This window comes from Terrapene carolina, unplaced genomic scaffold, assembly GCF_002925995.2.
Source record: "Terrapene carolina triunguis isolate 2854851 unplaced genomic scaffold, T_m_triunguis-2.0 Scaffold210, whole genome shotgun sequence".
In the NCBI taxonomy this organism is placed as follows: domain Eukaryota; kingdom Metazoa; phylum Chordata; order Testudines; family Emydidae; genus Terrapene; species Terrapene triunguis.
In genome coordinates this window covers 9,748,265-9,772,235 of record NW_020664561.1, presented here as the reverse complement: position 1 = coordinate 9,772,235, position 23,971 = coordinate 9,748,265, and the positions used below count along the sequence as shown (strand labels likewise).

Genomic DNA, 23,971 nt, shown 5'->3' with positions numbered 1-23,971 from the left:
ATTGTCATGTTGCAAGGGGAAAATAGCATGGTGTGTTTGTTTAAAAAGTTGAATCTGTTTCTCCTCCTCCTCAGTATAAGTGTTCTGTTTAATACAGAATAAGTGTCCTGTTAAAAAGCCCTTTGCTTCCCAACTACATTGAACTCAGTTTTAATTACCTTTGCCACAACGCTCGAAACTCCTGGCTCTCAAGGAACGTGTCGATATTGGTGATGGTAAATTGGCTTAACTATGTCATCTTTCTCATCGGATTCTCACGTTACTTTTCTTTGCAGTTCTTCAGTCTCCTGAACAGCAACCTCATACCAATTCAGATAATCTCCTTAAAATGGAAGGTATTAAGTATGTACCAATGTTGTAGGTACCTGGAGTGCGCCAGCAGGGTTCACAAGGAGCAGTTAGAGCGCAACAGGAAGCTTATGGTTTGAGCAATGAATCCAATGTCCCAAACCCACTGACAGTCACTGAGACTTGCCTCCTATTAGACCCTCGCTGTGCAGTCTGCTGGTGAGAAGAAGCCAAAGGGGCAGGAGGAGGTGGTAGCAGCAGGGGAGAGAGGGAATGCGACAAAGGAGAAGGATCATCCCAGTAAGGAGGTCCAGGTCCTAGCACTCACCAAGTTAATTAAGGGTCCTAGGTGACCTAAGAAGGCATCTTTTCTAGGACCAGTCCTCCCCTTCTCTCTGAATGGGCATCGGAGGTCAGGGTCCTGGTTTCTACCGGGGAAAGAAGAGGTCCAAGCAGCTTCCCTAATTGCTCCCTAATTTTTTTCATAAATATCCCTACAAGTCTCAGAGTAGTATTGGTATCTCTCTTCTTTTAAGGTTCTGTTTTTAGTAGCAACTGCCTTTGCTTGTCAGGTTTCTGAGATAGCAGCCCTTGCTTACATGTCCCCTATTTAGGTTTCCATCAAGACAAAGGTGTCTTGCGTACTATGTCATCTTCAATGTATTGTTGATTTTTTTATCAGAATCAGGAGATAGCTCTTCTTCTCTTATTCCTTTTTCTTGTCAGTAACTTTAGGGAGGAAGCTTACAAAAAGCTATCTGAGGGCCATGAAATTATATGTCCCCTCATTTTTGTTGCTATTTTTATTCCAGCCAGGGATGTTACCTCTAAGCATTTAAGTTTCCCTTTTTTATCAAGCAATATGGCGTTCATGCTAGGCCTGCTTGCTAACATGAGCCTTTGGCCAACTTGTGTTGATGTTCAAATTCTGCTAGTCCATCATTTTGTGCCTGTTCAGCAAAAATCCATTAAATTTGACCAAGCTTTCCCATGGGGGGATTACCACCATTTTCCGTCTAGAAGCATCTGCGGTGCGGTGTTTAGTCAGAACCTCGGCTTTCTCAACTCTTCAGATTTGACAGTGGCATGACTGCGTACCCACTGGTTTTATCACCAAATAAAATTTGTTCAGACGTGCTGTATCACTTCAAGTTTCTGCTTCTCAGTTGTGTGTGTGCTGGGCACTCATGTCCAGATTTATTCTGGGGCAGCAAAAAGGTAGCATTAATTACGTAAGTGTCTGCAGATAAATGTCTAAATATACTTGATTGGATTTCAACACATACAGCCTCTGGAACAGTGAGCACTTCTCTTGGTACCTCTGAAATCAATACCTCTTAAAAGAACAGAGTGAAAATGCAAGAAATGTTAACTCCCCTATCCTGCCTTCTACACATCTGACATTTGTGACTTTATTGTTGCTCTCTCCCATGATGATATGACCTGGGGGGAGCAGAACTGACTCACTTAGACTAGGTCTCCCTTGCCTCTGATTTGAAATAATTTAAAACAGCTGACCCAACAATAGACAAAAAAGGTCAGGCTTCCCCAAATATCTCTAGTGGTTGCTACTTTCATACTATCTCTCACTGGAATGAAACCAGACAACCAGTGTCCAAACTTGAAATTCAGTGGAGGAGACTTATACAAATAGACAGATTTAAAGGGACAATAATCAGACTGCCCTGCCTGGGTACCAAATAAATAAAGCTGAGTTTTAGTACCATAGAATACTCCTAGATTAATGTTTTCCAGACACTCCATACTACCTCCACCTCTTATCATGAAAAGAATTCCGGTGCAGTGACCACTTTTTTTTTCCTGCACACCAGTTACTGTAAACAAAATGCAGCCTACCACCTCCAGTCACCTCTGAAGGGACTCTGAGCTGATGGATTGCCATATATGCGTTTTGGGCACTTTCCTCCAATCCACATATTCTAATTACCTGTACACAACAGACTGGGAAGGTGGGGTGGGGTGTGGGAGCATATGGTATAATAAAAGCCCCACTTACGTATAATCAGAAAAGCAGAGATTCAAAATATTAATATCTGCTAGGAAAGGCATTGTGATGCTATACTGTGGGTTGCAAATGAAACTTATACCAGAGGGGTCAACTAGCCCATGGGCTGGTTCTTCCCCACTTGGGGTAATTATCAAGGCCCCGACCTAATTATGACCTTAATCTTAAAGGATGCTAATCCTTAATTCCAAATAATGAGTGTCAAATTTAAATCTATCTTTAGGTGCCCAATTGAGTAATGTGCAAGTGAGCAAATAAAGAGCAGATAGGTAGTACTCCACTGATTGAAGCAGAATGCAGCAATACTTTCTCTAACTAAAAGTTACCACATAAGAGCTATATTCTGTCTCTGACCAAACTTCAGTTGTTTCAGTGCTGTGAATCCAGAGCCATGTATGGCCCTACCTTTGTAGATCCAGACCGTAGTTAAAAATGTAATGTGGTTCTTGCATAGAATGAAATTGGCAACCAGATGCAAGAGTGGAGCAAATCACAGTCCAAAGAATGCTTTGAGAACAGAGAGGTGCTAACAGACCTATTACTTCATACTTCAAGCACATTAAGGCGGTTGCCTAGAGCATGAACTAAAACACTATACTGTTGACCCACCATACATGAAAATTGCAGCTAACTTTGCTCCACTCCAAACTTCTGCTACTTGCATACTAACTGATATCCTATCCTACGGCTCTCTCCACAAACCTATCTATTTTCTTGAATTTGACAATTCACCTGTCTGACTTCACGTACGCCAAGCAGCGCACAACCTATATTTCTAACTGCCGACTTAATGTATACTTAAGTGTAAAGAATTTAAATAAACAATTGCTTCTTGCTTCTTGAAGTGGATTTATAATGTGCATAAAAATTTGAAAAGAATGTAATTTGAATTCTTCCTATGTTTCCAAAAATGGCAGACTGAGAGGAAAGGCTTGCAATTGTCCAATGTTTAGTTAATGCTGTATTAGAAGTGCTAATGGTGGAAGTGATAAAGTAGTTGATGTGGAAAGTGAGCATTACCTAGAGTTTCTGGATGGCTGGATAGATCAATTGTTCTAGCCTTCCATTCGTGTGTATCACTACTCTAGATGTTCCAGAATCCAGGGAAATGTACAAAACTGCTCATACATTACCCATTCTTCTCTAACCCATATTGCAAAAGAAACTGCTTCTAAGGTCACCACTGATTGATAAATATCATGCACTTTGTGGTGAGAAGCTTTGTGGTGGAGAGAGACACTTCTTGTCAGGTGTCGCTTATACCTCAAAGCCCAAAACATAGTCTACTCCCTTTTGAGTTAGACTATCTTTGAGCACTTTGAAGAAACATTATTTAATACAACGATCTGGAGTCTGGGACTTTTCCAGTAACCATAGTTGATCTTGGCTGCTCTTTTTGCCTTCTGAGGCAATTAAAGGAAAACTGTTGTGTGTAGTGTGACCTGGCTCAAAAAACCTGAAGCATTTTTAGAAATGAACAGCATGGGAGCTGCTTCCAGTAACATTCAAGTCAATAGGAATTATTACAGTGTCTTAAAATTATATGGTTGATATAGAAACCCAGAATAGGATAAAGCATTTGTATATATCAGGCAAATCAGACTGCGTAAGAAATAAGCAAGATGATAAGGAGGTTGGCATTTGAGTGGCATTCAGCATAAGGCTTTTGACTGTAGAAAAGTGGATTCAAAGTTGAAACTGATGTAAGTAAGTAAATCAGTCTGCTGGTCTGGGGCACAACCTTTGTGTTTATGCACATCGCAGTATTGTGGCAAAATTCCACAGAGAATCTGTGTAATTCTAATGTTTGTGGCTAAGGAAAAAACTAAAGGCAAATAGCAGCTGGTGCTGCAGGTCAGAATTGAAGTGTGTTTTATAGAGCTGTATGGAAAGGTGGGGTATTAAGGGACACAGGCAGAGTTTTGGAAGGGATGTGTGCATGGAGAGGGAACATTGAGTGTTTTTGGCGCTGTACTTGGCTTTCATGATTAGAAGTGTTCTAGAAAGTTCAGTAATGTCTAACCCAAGATAGAGGGGAATGCCAGAAATTTTGCCAGTTGTGGACAATCTCAGAATAGGGCAAGGGAGAGGCTTCTGCTGGGATATCTGAAATTTTTATTTTTCTCATTTTGCTTGGTTTTAAAGATCTCTGCTTTCTTAGCAGATGGCATTTTTTCTTGTTTTGTGAAGGTCCATATGGCCTAAAAGAGAGTCTCTCTTTAATTGTAAAATGTGACCACCTGTTCTGATTTTAATGAATGCAATGAGCTTTAGTCTTTATATATCTACTTAAAAATAGCTACTTCAGTTTCACACACAAAAAAACAACAACCTTGGTTGGGCACAAATACTTTCACTGCCGAAATAAGCAATTAATAATTAAGTGGCTAATTTTAGAAACCCTGTGGCCTTCCTGTTCCCTTGGACTTTCACTGATCCGAGTAGACAGTGATTGATTGTCCTGCCAGCACAGATAGGCGCATTGTGCTGGGGCCAGATGCCAGCACGCTTGGGGTTGTTTATTGCTGTGTTTAGAAGATAAGTGCAACTTCACAACTTGTCTGTGAAAATGGACGCAACCTCCCATCTACATTAATCCAGCTGCTTATTCCATTTCCCTCGCCACCCACACCTCTCCCTATCACCACCTGAAGTATGAAATCTGGAGCACTCAGAAGGTATCTTCTGTTTAGATAATGACTGTCCAGCTGGAGAGGAGGTTGATTCCAAATAAAAATAGCTTTTAAATGGCTTATACAGTAACAAGTTCCTAATGAAAGACTTGTTGGAACCATCCAGCTTGTTAAAATAACTGCAGCCAATTCAGTGTTTCAGGGTTGCCAAATCATGCATGTTTGCCAGAACGCTTACCATATTTAGGCTGGGATTTTCAAAGGGAGTTAGGCCCCAAATCCCATTAATGGGACTTGAGCACTTAATTCTCCTAGGCACCTTTGCAAGTCTCTCCATTACTGTGGGAGCTTGGTGCATCATTTCATTCTGAAGCAGATTACAGTATTAAAACTAAAGAAATTACCTGGGGTTTTGATGGATAGTGGGCTAATATTTGGTTGTAGTAGAAACAATAGTTCTTGAGAGAGAACTGCCAAAAGCCGAAGGCAGTCTTTCAAATGGTTTTGAGTGCCAGTGGTGGTGGGTGCAACAATTGAATTTCAGTACAGCAGAAATTACTCTGGAATCTTGTCAAGCAGCTATTTGGTGGAAATAACACGAAGTGACTGCTTTTGAGCATTTGCGATATACATGGACGAGAGGACATGATTTGAAAAAGAGATAGGGAAACCTCTCTTTTTACCAAAATACTCTTTCCATGTTGACGTACAAAGAGAAAACGATTCATAAAGGATGCTGGGTATAAAATGACGTGTTTCTCATTTTACTGAAGCTGTGCTTGACAGAACCACCTCTCTAGCCCCAGACAAATGATTTATGTGCTTAGCCAGGTAAAAAGCTGCCTTTGCTTGTTCAGTGGCAGTTTTTGTAACTGTAACCTAATAGATTTAAATCCAGTTCTCTCTCTAACCACTTGGATTTCCAGACAAACTGGGTATCATTTTTAAGATTCTGAATATTGCCTTGAAATTCCAAGTGAACACACAACTTACTGAATGTCTGTAGCTATTGGCATTAAAACCCATTTAAATTTACTCTTTGTAATACCCCCCAGTTTGGGGGTGGTTTTGGGGGGGGGGGGGGCGTGGTTTGTTAGGAGGATAATGAGGATCAACCTTAGTTTTCAGTTGAGCTCTAGATCTATCACATATCTATGTGGGAATGGGATTTTTGATTCAGTTTGAACCTACATATAACCACCACCCCCCCTTTCATTCCCTCCGTTTTTAATAATACCAGTCGTTGGTTAAATAAAGATCAGCATAAATAATTGAAAAGTGGGGAAGGAAGGAGTTGATTGATCTTGTTGGACTGAAGAGAATGTTTGGTGTGTTCTTGGGTTCGGGTCAGTTGGGTTTTTCCCTACTCTTTTCTGGGAATTGAGATTTAGCTGCACAGACATTTAAAATGCAGTGTTACTTGTGTAGTGATTCCTTTTATGTGTTTATGGCCGTGCAATACATCTGAAATAGTTCTTAAAGGAAGCTAAAATCTAGTCTGCTTTCCCTCATTAGCCAAAATGCCAATTCTCTCTTGATTTGAAATGAAGTTGGAGGGAAGATGGGAAAGAAAGGAAGCAAAAGTGTAATATGCTAGAGTCCATTTTGGATAAACATGAAAAATCTAGCCCATATTTTCCACCTTCCAAGTTCAGCAGCAGACTGAGTCTTCAGCCTATCTAAATCCAGTGCAGACTGTTCGCTAACAAGCTTCACCTAGGTCAGAGTCAGGAAAACCTTAGAGTGGATTTCTCTGCTTCTTCCTCTACTTTAGTACCTTGTGGCATTGTCTCATGTCGGGGTTTTTTTGGTTTGTTTTTTTGAACTGATTGATTAGACATGAGATCGATATCACAAATATTACCTCCTAACAAGTTTTGCCTCTGTACTCTCTCTTCCTTGCTTGTCTCTAGATCACTGTGTTCACTACTATGATCTTCGCAACACTAAGCAGCCAATCATGGTGTTCAAAGGGCATCGCAAGGCAGTCTCCTATGCAAAGTTTGTGAGTGGAGAAGAAATTGTCTCTGCGTAAGTATTTCCTTTCATGTGGACTAAACGCATTACAGTCATAGGCTCAGAAAGCTGCTAAGAATCATTCTTGACTGTTGTACATACAAGCCTGGGTGGGTGTATACCACATACTTGCAAATTGTCATTCTGTTAAATAGCAGATTGCTGTGCTTTATAGAACAAAAATAGAAAACAATTTCCGGTCTTAAGCTCTGGTGTCTCATATAGCAAGGAATTTAAGAAAAATACTAATACAGCTAGATTATGGCTTATGATCATGATCCATTTCCCCCCCCCCCCCCCGCCCGGTAAAACAGCTGTTCTGGAAGGAGTAGCTGGGTGCCACAGTGCAGCGATATACTAGTCTCCTCCAAAGCCCTGAGTGCAAATTTAACTTGGGTCAGAAATAAAGGAGAAGAGGGGCTAAGTTTAGTGGTCTAATGAACAGTTATCCGTATTGTTCCGTAATTATCCGAAACCATACCACAGTTTCACACATCTTGATTAAACCAGCATTTTCTGCTCTAGAGGCCTAGGGCCAGAACAGAATGGGATGTTTTAAGTCAGTACTGAGGTATATGAATACTGGTTCAGTACTACAACATGAAGGATACTGCAGGTCAAAGTAGCTTATAGGCAGAGCTGTGTGATGGAAACTTCCACAGTGCTTTCCAGTGATGTCTGATTTTAATCAGTTCATTTTCATCTCATTTTCATTAGCATTACTACTCTCTAAAAGGTGCACATTTGTTTTTAGAATTTAAAGCAAATTAATCCCATGCTTTTGTTGAACTGAATGCTGTGTAAAAATGAAGTATTTTGGAAAAGTGGAAGGCAGGAAATGTTGTAGATGCATGATGAGATGGCACATCACACATGGGACATATAAGGACGAAATGGCACTGTCCTGCTTGACAGCTGGCCATCTGAGAATGCTTATTCCACAACCCCAGGAGGGATATTGATAGAGCTGTCAGCCTCTGATAAGGCAACAGCAGGGTTGCGGGGATTGTGCGTGCAGAGCTGGGACTTCTTTTTCCACTGCATGCTGAAATTAATTTATAAAAAGTAGATTGCTTTCATTTTTAGCTTCTCAAAATTTGGGAGACAAGATGGTAGTAAGGTTTCTGAGTACCAAAGATTAACCGCTTCAAACAAAATATATATACAAATAGAATTTTCTTTATTTCCAACTAAAGTCATTTCATAGATTGTATTGATTTGTTCAGCCTTGTTAAGTTAGGCTTTGACCTCCGGCAGTGTTCAGAACTGCCCAGTGTGTAGCAGGGTCCATTGAACATGGTGCTGCTTTACAGAGAGTCTGATTTTGACAGAGCAGTGTATTCAGGATAATTTTTTGGAGAGGATGTGAAGTGGAGAAGTGTAAGGTAACAGAGAGAGAGGATCAGTGTTTTCTTCCTCTCCCTGCTGTATAGTGGTAGGTAGATTGTTCTTGCATTATGGTGCTCATATCTCGAGCAATGAAAACATAATTAGAGGTTGAGATGAATTTGTTAGTATTAAATGCATTCCATCAACAATAGATTTTAAGTATTTTTATTTTAATGAACAAAGATTTAGACTGTATGACACTAAAACAGAGGTTAAGTGCCTATATATTAGGACCTTCCTGATGAGTTGACTGATAGCACAAGCAAGCAGAAGCAGTTATAGAATTGTGGCAGCTTAGGAGCTGGGGAACAATTGTGTTGGTGACTCTTAGATGTGGGGTTAGCTAGTCTGACTGGTAGCAACCCATAGAAGGTACTTGTGTTTAAAATCAGCAGTAGTAGCTGCCCTAATAGTACAAGGAGCCCCTATATCTCTGGGAGGGCAGGCAATATAAAATTGTAACCCCTCTCCATTTCTAGAAACTACTGCAGCACGGTACAAATGTGAAAGCACAGCAAAGGGAAAGGGAAATGTCTGACAAACTCCCTTGGCTAAGGCTTATAAGATCAAAGGAGCGCATACCACCTTCTTTGAGTAATGGTCCTGATGTGTATTCCACTGTGGGGAATCGGTGAATTCTTGAAAACAGCGTCCGTTGTTCTGCTCATGCACCCTCACTCTCCTCATACCTCCAATCGAGGAGATAGAGGGCAGAGTGGACTGACCTCCTCTCCAGTTCTGTCTTAACTCCACGTGGCCTGGATTGGATCCTCCAGTGTGTCAAGAGCTTTGTCTTCCTTCATTCTTCAGTCTGTAAATAGTTTAGATGTTTACTCTATCATTTTAGTTAAGTTTTATAATTAGATAGAACCACTGTCCTGGGGAACTCTCCACTCTGCTCCCCCATATTCTGTTGAGCTTCCAGGCTTCAAAATACCTCCCTCTTCTTCCCCGATATATCGGCCTGACTCAGCAAGGAGTGTACCTCCTGCCACGAGGTTGACTTGGGAGTGAGGGAATCTACTCCAACAGATCCTCTGTTGAGGGATTTGTCAAGAAGGCAAGGAGCATTCTCATAACCATGAAAGCAAATCCTCCAAGTCTACTCCAAAGAAGTCAGATACAACCCTGCCTAAGTTGAGCAAGTCTTTCTGCTCAGCCCATGAGGGGACTTAGCATGTCCGAAGTCTCGGGGTCATGACAAGAAAACCCACAAATCCAGGGCTCTGGTACCAGACCGCGTGCTGGGAGCAATGGTGCCTCTTGTACCAACTAAACCTAAACACTGGGAACTGACAGGACAGACAAAAAAGCACCATCAGGCGCCTCAGCCACTGATGGTAATAGCTCTGCCTTGCCTGACTGGAGCAAATTGTAACTGCTCCAGCTCAGTCGGTTCAGGCAGGCAAGACCCCTCATGCTCCAGAGAGAGCAAAGGATTACGCTCCACTTGATGACATCTTTGCTCTCCTGGATCCCCAGTCTCCATTGCCAACAGGTCCTTCCCTCACGAGGGAGGACCTGACTCCACTGGGAGATGCATTTTGTGGGAGGAGTCTGTCTCCCATTCCATCATCCAGTCATGGTTTCCCTCCAGCGGAACTGTCTGTACTGCTGATAGATCCAGAATCGGCCCTTTCTTGGGAGACTCTGAACCGCCCGATGAACAGTCTCCTCCTCTAAGGCATGCCTTCCCAGAAAAGGGACCCTGTCATGGGGTCCACTCACTAAGCACAGCACCCCCTGCTGGCTGTCCTGGGGATTAGCTCTGCCTACTTGCACTCTCCTTGTGGTGTTCTCTTCTCCCGTCTTGTCTTGCTCTGCTGCCCCCGCTCACTCCCAGGTCTGCAGCTTCCTCTCTGTGGCTTGGCCCTCTGGCCAGTTCAGTAAAGTCCTCCCCATCCAGGGAATTCAGTTTTTCCAGACCTGCTGTCTGGTTGGTGCCTCCAATGCCCTTGCTACTCCACAGTGGCTGATAAGGGAACCCAGGCCCACCCTCTACACTGGGTTCCAGCCCAGGGACCTAAACAAGGAGCCACAGTTTGTACAGTTCCACATCTTACTGCTGTTTCCCTGGGCTTCTTCCTTCTCTGGGTGTGACAGCCTCCAACTTGCTCCACTCAAGGAGTGACTACAGCTTTTCCCAGCAGCCCCCTGTCTGCAGACAGCAACCTGGCTTTATACAGGCCCCGCCTCTTCCTGCACAGGTGAGCTTGTTCCCAATCAGTGGCGTCCTTATAGCCTAAGGCTCCCCTGCTTGAGGCCTAATTAGCAGGTTTGGCCCACCTGGCCTAATTCAGCTCTTTCAGGGCTAGTGTGGGGAGTCCACCCCATCAGAGACCCGGAGCACTCTGGAACCAACCTCCACCTCAACAACTGCCTCAGAATGCCATGGGGACCTCTACAACCACCCTTTGACCTGACTTAACTGGCCATACTGGGGACCATGGCACCTGTACTATCCCGCAGAGTCGACATAGTGCTCTAGAGTTTGTCCACACCTCCCCTCGAAAAGGACAGTCAGAGCTTCCTCCTGACCCCAAGGAAGATTATGAGCCAGATCCAGTGGTGCTGATGGTATCGACGAGACCATTCTCATCTCTGGTGAAGCAGTCACTCCAATGTCTCCATACCCGTCGATGACCATAAGCAGTTCCAGGGATTATTACGTAGGGTTTCAGAGGAGCTACAGATATCCCTTGAGGAAGCTCAGGATCCTCAGCATAAACTCCTAGACATCCTCCAATCCTCCAGATCCAGCCAAATAGCACTTCCTGTTAATGAAGATATTTTGGAACCAGATAGAACAATCTGGCATTCCCCAGCCACTTGTGCCCTTACCCCTAAAGGGCAGCAAAACGTTAATTTGTCCTAGCCAGAGGGGTGGAATTTTTCTTTCTAATCGTATTCCTAACTCTTCTGTTGTCAAGGCTGCCATGGACAGGATCACCGTAAATCTGCTTCATTTGAGAGAGATGGTAAATGATTGATTTATTGGGAAGGAAAGTCTTCGCTTCTACTAGCCTTCAATTCAGAATACCCAGTCACCAAGCATTGATGGCCAGTTATGATCACCTGAACTATTCCTAATTCATGGCACTCATTGTCTAACTTCTGCAACAGTTTAGAGCTCAATTCCAGGCTCTCATTGAGGAACGCAAGTTGGTTGTCTTCAATCAGCAGTAGATGCAGCAGATACAACTTCAAGAGCAATGGCTACTGCCATTGTGATGTGACATGAATTGTGGTTTCATGCTTCAGAGTAGCCCACAGAAGTCCAGAACACCATGGAGGGACCTGCCCTTTGATGAAACTCATCTATTAGACAGATGAGTCCTTGCACATTACAAAGGACTACAAGGCTGCCTTCTGCTCTCTGGGAATATATAAACCTGCCCCAAAGAGAAAATTCCACAGGCAGTCATACAAGCCTAGACTGATGGATCAATAATTTTACCTCCAGTGGCCTTATGAGCCACCCCATAAGAAGCAAAAGGGTTCAGAAGTCCCATGTTCCCACACTTTCTGTGGCAATATCACTAACCCAGCCCCCATCTAAATAATATTTTTAATGGTAGTTGGAGTGCTGCAAACCCAGTGATGCCTCCACCTGCTGATTCCCGCACACCCTTTGTAGCTTATCTAGCACTTTCCCCACAACTGGAGTACAGTAACAGTGGGCAAGTACAGGAACTAATCGTCATCCATTCTGGCTATGCAATCAAATTTGCATCCCTGACCCCTCCAAAGTCCCTATCCTCACACCTTTTCAGGGGCTGATCTCACGAGGAGATTCACAAACAAGAGGCAGAAGCCCTCTTACTGCGAGGAGCAATAAAGCAAGTACTTTGTACCAAGGAAAGGGTTTTTACTCAACATACTTCCTAGTACCCACAAAGAAGGGCAGCTGGAGACCCATCCTCAGTCTCTGTGTTCTTAACTTCTTTATTTGCAAACTGAAATTTTACATAGTCACACTGGCACTTATAATCCCATCCCTGGAAAAAGATGTTATTTACAGCTCTCGATATGAAGGACTGGTACTTTCACATGGACATTGACCCCACACTCAGATGTTTTCTCAGATTCATGGTGGGTCCCAACCATTTTCGATAGAGTGCGCCTCTTTAGCCTCACAACCATCCTCAGGGTCTTTACCAAGGTTGTCTTAGTAGTAGCAGCAGCCCATATCAGGCATTGTGGCTTCCCCTACCTTGACGACTGGCTTCTCATTCCCAAGGTGCCTATGAGTTGACTTAGCCAATGCGTCAATTCTTTTCTCCCCTAGGGGTCATTGTAAATTCAGAAAAGTCTGTCCTCACTCCAACAGACTCCGGACTTATTTAGAGGGTCCCTCAATTCAGTCATGGCAAAGGCTTATGTGCCAATGGATTTGTTCCAAGTGAAGAATGACTTCATAGATGAGATCATGAGCAACTCTTGAACACCAGTCAGAATTTCTTTACTGGGCTGTATGGCTTCATGTACTTATGCTATGCCATTCGCCAGATTCTATCTTCATTGGCTGCAAGCGTGGCTTCAAACCATGTACCCACCAAACAGTCCATGAGCAGCATAGTAACTTCTTTCCACCAAAATAAAATCATCTCTATTGTAGTGGAAGAATCCCCAGCAGGTGTGCATGGGCAGTCCCTTCCTTTCCTCCTTACCAGATAGGATGATCATTAAATGCCTCCCTTTTAGACTGGGAAGCTCACATGGACAGCTGCATGTTGTAGGGTGCTTGGACAGCCCGAGAAGCCAGAATGCACATCAACGTTTTGGAATTATGGGCTGTCCAAGAGGCTTGCAAAGCTTTTCTACTATTCATTCAAGGTCACCATATCCTCATAATGTCAGACAGTATGACTGTCTTTTACATCCAAAAGCACAGAGTGAGATCCATTCCCCTGTGTGTGGAAGTGGTCACTCTATGCAACTGGTGCATCAATAATCAAATCACCCTGTCGGCAGCTTACCTTCCTGGGAATCAAATTGTGGTGGCTGATTCCCTCAGCAGACACTTTGCTATCAACCATGAGTGGGAGTTACATGACTCATTAGTGAACAGTGATTTTTGCTCTATGGGAACATGTTCACCTCTCAGTGAAGAGAAAGTGCAACATATATTTTTCCAGAGGAGCCCTAGCACATCATTCTCAGCGATGCTCTCCTTCTGTGGTCAGACCGACCATCTGAATTTTGCGTTCCCTACCTTGCATTCCTTGTCTTAAAGAAAATTAGTCAGTACAAGATACGAGTCATCCTTATTGTCCCCAACTGACCCCACAGTTTTGGTCCCTGAGTATCCTGCGAATGTTGTCTCGGTTGCCAATCAACATTTAGTCTTTTCCAGTCTGCTGACCCAGGCGAAAGATGGAATCAAGCATCCCAGTCCCCCCAACACTCTGTCTCAAGGCCTGGATTTTGAATGGGCATCAACTCTATGTTCATGCTCTCTAGCAGTGCAAAGCATTCTTACTAATAGAAGAAAAGATTCCACTAGAAAATGCTACTTAGCCAAGCAGAAGCATTTCTCTTTGTGGGCACGAAAAAAAACATCTCCCCAAAATCCGCGGGTCTCCCCCCCCCCCCCCTTATTCTGGACTGTCTTCTTTCCCTCAAAACAGCTAGTCTTTCTATTAACTCTTTATCATAGAATCATAGGACTGGAAGGGACATCAAGAGGTCATCTAGTCCAGTCCCCTGCACTCAAGGCAGGACTAAGTATTATCTAGACCGTTCCTGACAGGTGTTTGTCTAACCTGCTCTTAAAAATCTCCAGTGATGGAGATTCCACAACCTCCCTAGGCAATTTATTCCAGTGCTTAACTACCCTGACCGTTAGGAAGTTTTTCCTAATGTCCAACCGAAATCTCCCTTGCTGCAATTTAAGCCCATTGCTTCTTGTCCTATCCTCAGAGGTTAAGAAGAACAGTTCTTCTCCCTCTTCCTTGTAACAACCTTTTATGTACTTGAAAACTGTTATCATGTCCCCTCTGTCTTCTCTTTTCCAGACTAAACAAACCCAATTTTTTTTAATCTTCCCTTATGGGTCATGTTTTCTAGACCTTCAATCATTTTTGTTGCTCTTCTCTGGGCTCTCTCCAATTTCTCCACATCTTTCCTGAAATGTGGCTCCCAGAACTGGACACAATACTCCAGTTGAGGACTAATCAGCGCAGAGTAGAGCGGAAGAATTACTTCTCGTGTCTTGCTTACAACACTCCTGCTAATATATCCAGAAGGATGTTCTCTTTTTTGCAACAGTGGAGCACTGTTGACTCATATTTAGCTTTTGGTCCACTATGACCACCCTCTCCCCCTCCCCCAATCCCTTTCCACAATACTCCTTCCTAGGCAGTCATTTCCCATTTTGTATATGTGCAACTGATTGTTCCTTCCTAAATGGAGTACTTTGCATTTGTCCTTATTGAATTTAATCCTATTTACTTCAGACCATTTTTCCAGTTTGTCCAGATCATTTTGCGTTATAATCCTGTCCTCCAAAGCACTTGCAACTCCTCCCAGCTTGGTATCGTCTACGAACTTTATAAGTGTACTCTCTATACCATTATCTAAATCACTGAAGAAGATATTGAACAGAACTGGACCCAGAACTAATCCCTGCGGGACCCCACTCATTATGCCCTTCCAGCATGACTGTGAACCACTGATAACTATTCTCTGGGAACAGTTTTCCAACCAGTTTTGCACTCACCTTATAGTAGCTCCATCTAGGTTGTATTTCCCTAGTTTGTTTATGAGAAGGTCATGCGAGACAGTATCAAAAGCTTTACTAAAGTCAAGATTTATGGTCCACCTGGCAGCAGTCAGTGCATACCACCCACCTTCACATGGTTGCTCATTTTTCGCTCACCCATGACTACTAGATTCTGGAAGGGTCTAATCAGAACCTTTCCGCCAGTAAGGAAACTTCCTCAGTGGGGCTTAACCCTTGTTCTTTTGGTGCTCACTGTGCCTCCCTTCGAACCACTAGCTGCATGTTCCATATCTCCCCTATCGATGACTGTTGTATTCCTGGTAGCCATCACCTCAGCCAGGAGGGGGTGTGTGCTCAGAGCACTGTTGGCAGATCCACCTTACGCTATATTCCCTAGAGACACAATTTCATTGTGTTTACATCCTAAGTTCACCCCTAAAGTAGTTTGAGTTTCGACTAATCCAGTCAATTCACTTTCCTGTTTTTTCCTGAATCAGAAGCATGTGACAAAGAGTAGACTTCATTCCCTTGAAATGCGACAATCCTTAACCTTTTACCTGCAAAGGACATAGCCAATTAGAAAATCACTGAGACTTTTTATTGTCTTAGCTGAAAGAGTCTGAGGTCAAACTATATCATCTCAGAGGATCTCTAAATGGATCTCAGGCTGTATCGTATTCTATCAGCTGTCACATCTTCCTCCCCCTCAGGGGGTGAGGGCTCCTTGTACAGGAGCACAAGTGACCTCAATGGCATCACTTCAAGAAGTACCTTTACTTTACATTTGCAAAGCAACTTTGTAGAGTTCCATCTGCACACTTGTGAGACAATTTTCTCCTCCACTGATGTGCTTTTTGGGACAGTGGTCTTTCAATCGGCTCTGTCACCTGCATCCTCCTACAGTACCTCCTCACTTAGTCGTCCCGCTTAACATTGTTTCGTTACGTTGCTGATCAATTAGGGAACATACTCATTTAAAGTTGTGCAATGCTCCACTCTTACATTGTTTGGCTGCCTGCTTTCTCCACAACTGGCAGCCTCCCTACGCGCTCCCCCCCCAGGGCCTCCCACGGATCGGCGCCTTCCCCCTCCTCCTCCTGCCCACGGCAATCAGCTGTCTTGCGGTGTTTTGGAGGCAGGGAGGAGGGGGGAGGACTCGGCATGCAGACTCCCCCTGCCTCCCTAACGCCGCAAGCCAGCTGATTGCCTCGGGCAGGAGGCGGGGGGAGGGAGGGGGAGCCTGCGCGCCGAGTCCTCGTTCCTCCCCCCCTCTCCTGCCCGGGGCAATCAGCTGGCTTGCGGCGTTGGAGGCAGGGGAAGCCTGCACGCTGAGTGCTCGCTCCTCCCCCCTCCCTCCTGCCTCCTAAATGCTGCAAGCCAGCTGATTGCCCCAGGCAGGAGGAAGGGGGGAGGAGCGAGGACTCAACACGCCTCCCCCCCTCCCTGGCAGTCAGCTGGCTTGCGGTGTTTTGGAGGCAGGAGGGAGGGGGGAGGAACGAGGACTCAGCGCGCAGGCTCCCCCTGCCTCCCGAACGCCGCAAGCCAGCTGATTGCCCCGGGCAGGAGAGGGGGGGAGGAACGAGGACTCGGCGCGCAGGCTCCCCCTTCCTCCCCTGCCTCCCGAACACGGCAATTAGCTGGCTTGCGGCATTTAGAAGGGAGGGGAGGGAGAGGGGAGGAGCCAGGATGCAGCATGCGAAGTAAACGGGGAGAAGAGGTGGGTCAAGGGTGGGGGCTTGGAGGAAGGGGTGGAGTGGGCGGGCTGAGAGTTAAGCCCCCCGCCCCTGGTGCTTGCAGAGTAGGGGAAGCTGCCCTGGAACCTAACCCCCCCATTTACATTAATTCTTATGGGGAAATTGGATTCGCTTAACATCATTTCACTTAGTCGCATTTTTCAGGAACATAATGACAACGTTAAGTGAGGAGTTACTGTACTTGAGTAGTGCTTGTCAGTCACTCACAGTGGAATACACAAAGAGGCCAGTACTTGAAGGAGAAGAGAACGTTACTTTACTGTAACTGAAGATTCTTCTAGATGTGTGGTCCGTATTCCACTACCTGCTCTCTTCCCCTCTGCTTTGGCTCATTCTTGGATTCACCGTACAGAAGAAACTGGAGAGGCACTTTGTCTGCTCCGTTCTTTATCACCTGGGTTGGAGGCATGAGAGGAGAGTGAGGGTGCATGCACAGACCAATGGACAATGCTTTCAAAAATTCTTCAACTCTGGGCTCATGGAGCACATGCATATGCCCAGTGGAATACAGATAAGGGCCACATGCACCTTGAAGAACCTTCAGTTAGCATAAAGTAAGTAATTTTCTCTCTTCCTGAGTCCCAGGAACAAAAGACATAAATCAGAACGTTCACTCTGATTTCATGCTATTGTTACAAATGTCTGACAAATCAAACTACACCTCTCTCCTCATCTGTTATAATTGTAACTGTTTGAGGTCTGAGATAAGGTTTGCATGAGTTACAGGCATGTTGCAGTATGTAGGGGTTTGGAGTATATTTTGGAGATTAAAAATGATCCTGTGGGGGCAGAAATTGTGCCATTCGCGATATTCTATGGGTGTCGCAGAATATGGGAGATTTTTCCCCTTACTTGTTGCTTCCTGAATTATAAGGGTTTGGGTGACTTGGGATGTGCCCTGAAGCAATATTAGCTGCTTTTAACCAGTTTTTGTCTATGGGAATATATTGATTAGCATATGCATACTAGATTGGCATGTTACTCGTGAGTAAGCTATGAGAGGTTAGTGCTAATAAAACCTCTATACTACACTATCATGGAGTCTTCATATACCACTTACTGCAATAAAAAAATCTGAGTTAAGTATTTTTTTTTCTTATCCTGCTGCTTGGCATTATTACCCCAAGTTCCAATATTTCAGGACTCTGATGGAGAGAGGAATTATGATACATTTTAGAAACTACCCAGATATTTTATTCACAATGGAACAAATGTAATGTCTTAGGACCTACTGGGTCGAGAAGGGCTGTGGTCTTGTGCAGCGCTTGGAAATTTCCCTTTTCTAGAGGTATAAACCTTCCATTTCTAGTTCTGATGGGTTGTGAGATGCTGAAGGGTTGCATTGTTAAAAGTAGTCCCAGTGGTGATAACTTAATGGTCTGTGTGCAATTGAATCAGTCAAAGATATGTAGTAAATGAAACTCACTGCCAATTTGTAGGCATGGGGGTGGGTGGAAAATATATTTGAGTTGTACAAGAAACTTTGGGGCAGGAACTGCACCTATACCTAGAACGGTGGGGCCTGATCCTAGTCATGGGTTCTGGATGCAACCATACTATAAATATTTAATATTACTATAAAACCCTGAGGCATAATGAAGACAGGACAATACTGGGAGATCCAAAGAACTGAGTTAACTTGTTTTTCCCCACTTCCTTGGATAGTGATGGGATAGAGGAGCTTGATGTGGGGTAGTGTTTGTGGAGGATACAAGTGAGTCAGTAAGAAGAATTTGAATGAGGAAAGGCATGGAAGCCTTTTGGAGTGGGATGGGAAGGTCATTTTGTGCATTGAGGGCAAAGAGAAAGAAGACACGAAGGCTGGAGTTAGTGGAAAAAGGGCTGTTGAGGCTGGTTTTATTTGTGGGTTAAAGGGAACACGATAAATGAGATCAGAGATGTTAACCCTGCCCAGAACCTGTGCAGAGGCTTGAGGGCAGACTGAGAAATAGGGGATGCAGTGGAGGGATTTAAAAATAAGTGACATCTCATAAACAAGAGGTTAATTTTAGCTGCTGAGGTTTAGATGGACTAGAGGTGAGTGCCATACTCTCAGGGAACCTAGAGGAGGAGGTCACAATATTCAACGCAGGAGGTAAGCGCATGGACAAGTATTTTCACTAGCAGGGCAGAAAGGAAGGAACAGATTGTGGCTATATTGTAGAGGAAGAAACATCTGATAATGTCCTGGATGTGTGGGGATAAGAAATCAAAGATGGCCCAGGGTTATGAGAATGAGTGAAGTGGAGGAAAGTGATATTGACAGCAGCATTGGAGAAAGGAATAACCTTGTTGGGATAGTTTTTTGTGCAGCCTAGTCACCCATTTGACAGGCTTTAATCTAATGTGATACTTTCACTAGTTCACTTTGAGCAAGACATGAAATCAGGTAAAACCTCCTTGAGTTCATCAAGTATGTTATAGGAGAGTTGTAAGTATCACACTAAGGAATCACAATTCAAATTGGGGTCCCCTGTCTTATGGTAACATTCTGACTTTTCTGTACTGGTGATTGCAGATCAACAGACAGTCAGCTGAAGCTGTGGAATGTAGGGAAACCACACTGCCTGCGCTCTTTCAAGGGTCACATCAATGAGAAGAATTTTGTAGGTCTGGCGTCCAATGGAGACTACATCGCCTGTGGTGAGTAGAGCATCCACCCAAAAATGTTTGCATGGCTCCTCAGGGCTTGTACTACTTTTAATGAAAAGTATGCATAAAAATGAACTCTGTACTTGAGACATCTTAGAAAATACAGGATTATTCTTAGCCTCTCCCCTCAGCCTTTGCCCTAGAGAATAGTATAAAAAGTGGTAGCCATACGGCAGTGTGCACTTACTCCAGTTCTGGCCTAACTTGCATGATTTGCTTTAACCACCAGACTTTCACTGAAAAGTCCACAGGTAAGTTCACAGTCTCTACATAGCTGGCATGAATATGACATACGTCTTTTTAAAAATAATAATTAAACTAAAAAATCCCTCCAAGTCCTTTTAGGGAAGGTCAGGATTCTATATCAGTTGGATGATCCCGGGGGTTGGCAGTCTTGTGTGTCATTTAGCACAGCACTCTGCATAGACAAACCAGTCCAGTTCCCTGTATTCAGACAGCTTTCTAGAAGACCAAATAAATCCTTTTAAAACCACAGCTAGCTTCCACAGAGGAGATTTCTCTCTTCCTACTGTTAAAACTGACAGTCAGACCTACGTAAGTCTGCATCTCCTGCTGCAGTGCACGGTGGTGGACTCGCCTCTCTGGGATAGTTAAACCAATTATTGCTGGATTAGGAGTTGAAACAATTCCAACACTGGTGAAAAGTTCCCCCTAAATGTTGCTGCTGTGCTGCCATCTCCCATCTGAGTTCCACTGACATCTGTGCAATTTGCACATGGGGTCTTTAATTATGCTCCATGCCTTTTCAAGTCTGCCAAAGTTATGGAACAAGGTTAAAGTCTTACCAAAACAGTGTTGTAATTGTGTATTGATTCCCTTGTAATTATAACATAGTAACCTGGACATCCACCCTGTAGTGATCCTGTACTCTAGTTGCAGCAGCTATCAGTGATCGGAGGTAGAGGTGGCAATTAAACTCGCAGGAAGTAGGCTGAAATAATTCTCTACACTCTCACTAAAAGATCTAAAAAGCCTTGCTTATCAGGGGTCCATTTCTAGAACTTATTTTATTGATTTGCTTGTATTTATAGGAAGCGAAAATAACTCCCTCTACCTGTACTACAAGGGCCTCTCAAAGACACTTCTGACTTTTAAATTTGACACAGTCAAAAGCGTCCTGGACAAGGACCGGAAAGAGGATGATACAAATGAGTTTGTCAGTGCTGTGTGCTGGAGGGCACTGCCAGATGGGGTAAGTTTTCTGCTTATTTTTACCAAGATTGCTTCTGGGTGAATATTTTATGTTCATTTAAGATGGTGTTATTGAAGGTTTGGCTCCACTTTTGTTTTTTCCCAGTTATATTCCAAGGTATGTGTGTGTGTGTGTATATATATGTGTGTCTGTGTGTATATATATCTATATATATTTTTTAAAAAAATGGAACTGCAGTGTAATAGTTGTTAAAATTGGGAAATTCCAAAGGTTGTGGTACTCACAAAGAGTTTGTGCATTTAAAATCTCAACCATAGTGATGCATTAATGCAGTTTTTTGGCATTTAATTTCCTTGTTTCATTTTTATATGAATTTTGTATATGATCACGTTCAAGTCAATTCACCATGCGTGTTTAAATGTTATCTCATCTATATGGGATTTCACACCCTATACATGTCTGAGATAAGCACCAGCTACATTATCTCAGTTACTATTTCAATTAACTTTGTTCCAAATATACAGAGTGCATGCTTCTCTTGTAGTGTACCCACTGCATTTTCAGTGTGTCACACTAAAGCTTATGACTATTGAAAAATACACTGATTTTGAGCTGGAGTGTTTAAAAAGAGCTTTCTAAAGTTGCATGTAAAAAACACCTCTGTAAACTTACTCATGTGCACAAGTGTTTTCAGATCAGGTCCTTAATTGGGGGCGGGGGGATTCATTCTTGGGTATTTCAGATAGCTAAATGGAATTTTTATAAACTTGTGAAGAGACCATTTGGACTGAGAACAAACCTGAGAAATTGCAGCCTGAAAGGTAATATTTTTAGCAAGTTAACAACTGCTTATCTGTGTTTACGGTATACTGGAAGTGCCCTCACAATCATAAATAGCATGAGACTATTTCAAATAAATGGTCCTGAACCAAGCCCCCCAAACTAAAACTTTCTAGTGTTGAGAGAATTTGGATCTGGATCTGAACTTTGTATCTCTAACTTTAAAGTCAAAGGAAAAAATAGGCTGCTTTAATTGTAAGGATACCAATAGGGCTAATATTCTTTTGGATCATAAGCAAGGTTTTGAGGTGACTTTCTTATGTAGATAAATGGATGCGAAGTCTCAAGTGGACAATAGAAACTACATGACTTTCAACCCAGATCTCCACTAGTGAAAGCCTTGCAGTAACCCACTGCATCCATAAGCTTCCCTTTCACCTTTCTTTTCTTTGCTGCAATATTTGCAGCCAGCCTGTCCTCTGACTACAATGTACACCTTTGCTCCAGACAATAGGGATCAATTGTGCCCTTTTGATTACTTCTCCTTACGTTTTCCTCTGATTCTCATTGCTCTCGATCTCTCCCACTTCTATCGTGCTTTTAGTCTGAGTGGCACTCTAACGTAAGCAGCTGAAAAACTGTTGAACAGAGTTGTACTACTAGAGTATTCAACACAACTCAAATGCAAAATTTTATGTAACAAATGTATCATAAAGTAACAATAAAATCAGCTCAATAAAGGGTGCACTCAGCAATTATTACAATAGTTAGAGCTCACTGAGCTCTCTGGCATTCAGTCTGTCACCATTCTTGAGAAGCCTAATTTTGTCTGTCATTAGTTCCCACATTTCTCCCTAGGTTTTGTTTTAAATTACCATATTTTTCTCCTGTGGCAACCAGAGCATCACCTTTTGGTTTGGAAAGAGAGCTATGAAAAGCTGCATGTGGCTAGAGAGCCACATGCTGAGTTTTTCTGCTTCAACATTATACGTCTGAATGTAGTACCTCCCATGCTTCTCTACATACTGCACTTGCACTGTTTCGTGAGTCAGCCAGCAATGTGATTTGCTTTTTACCAGGAGGCCCTCGTGTATCTTTTTTTATAGTACATCCAGCTATCACTGAGCTAAGTGCTATTCCTTCTGAATGTACCCACACATGCTTATTTTCAAGCACAAGTCACTTGCCATGGTGCAGTGGATCTTGCTCAAACCTCACTAGTGCACTTGGTGTGTTGGTTTATTGTACTGCAGAGAGAGAGATTCAGAAAGCTGGTCTACATCCACAATACCCCTTTCAAGGAGAATGTTTCCTTATTCTTCACTCCCTTACATTTTCTTGTGATGTCATGCTCTTTTTTCTAAGGAGATTTCAGACCTACATGAGCGCCCCTGGAAGATGGCATGTGTTTTAATGAATCATGGAATATGCTTGGAAGAGGAGATGGTATTGTGGCAGTCTCCCCAGTATGGGAGTCAAGAAGTTCTATTCCTGGCTTTGCCACAGACTTTCTGTGACCTTGAGGAAGTCTCTTACTCTCTGCTTCCGTATCCCTATCTATAAAACTTACTCTACCTACCTCACATGAGTGTTCAGACTTAGCTTGCTTATATTTGTAAACTGCTTCTTCAAATGAAGGGCAGCATAGAAATACAGTGTATTAACTTTGCCTCAGGATTCCCCAACGTAACCCAGAGTTGATTGTTTCCCTGTAGTGTTGCTGTGGACCGTTCTCTAACTCAGTAGCCTTACCAACTGAGAAGGGAGGAACAAGTTTAAGTTCTGATGCTTTCCTCAAAGTATAAGTATCTGTATCCACTTAAAGTGCAAAATCTGAGATCCAAGAAGAATAAAAACCCTTCAGATAGTTAAAACGCCCACAGAAGTTGCTGTTTCTTTGCCTTGTCCTGTTAGTCGGGGTTGGCAGCTTTTGTTCTATGGCTCCAGGCATTCCTGTCAAGTGCATCTTCCAAGGTGACACCGACCTTCTTCATGTCCTCCTTCGGCATCTCAAACCACCTTTTTCTGGGTCTTCCTTATGGTATTTGTCCTGTAACTACTAGTTCTTGTACCCTCTTGCCAACATATCTCGCTCCTCACTGTCTCAGCTGGCCTAGCCATCTCAATTGATACTCCCTCAGCTTTTCTATGATGGGGGCTACCTGCATCGTGACTCGTACCATTTCATGTTGTATCTCTCAGCCCTTGTCTTACCCAGCATCCACCTGAGCAATCTCATTTCCGCAGTGTGAAGTTGTTCTCTCTTCTTCATTGGCTGGTATTCTAACCCATACATCACGGCTGGCCTAATTTGCTTGGCACATTTTTGTGTCAGAGAATTCCCATCAACTCCCTCCATTTGAACCAAGTGCTTTTCATGTGATTCCTAACATCTGCATCTGCTTTCCCATCAATTCCCACTGAAACTAACGGAAATAAATTAATTTACGCTTCCTTCTGATGTAAGGGATTCGAGGGAAGGTGGCTCTGTGTGTGTGTGTGTGTGTGTGTGTGTGTGTGTGTGTGTGTGTGTGT

The 23,971-nt window shown here is 43.4% G+C and overlaps 1 protein-coding gene across 2 annotated transcripts in view; it reads left to right on the top strand.

Moving 5' to 3' along the window:
• LOC112107355 (E3 ubiquitin-protein ligase COP1) overlaps window positions 1–23,971 on the top strand; it is a 216,343-nt gene that overhangs the window by 146,135 nt on the left and 46,237 nt on the right. For both annotated transcript variants that reach the window (XM_026655574.2, XM_026655573.2), the window contains exons 16-18: window positions 6,861–6,978; window positions 19,349–19,473; window positions 20,535–20,695. In XM_026655574.2, the coding sequence (XP_026511359.1) occupies window positions 6,861–6,978; window positions 19,349–19,473; window positions 20,535–20,695 (404 nt within the window). The remainder of the gene's footprint in view (window positions 1–6,860; window positions 6,979–19,348; window positions 19,474–20,534; window positions 20,696–23,971) is intronic.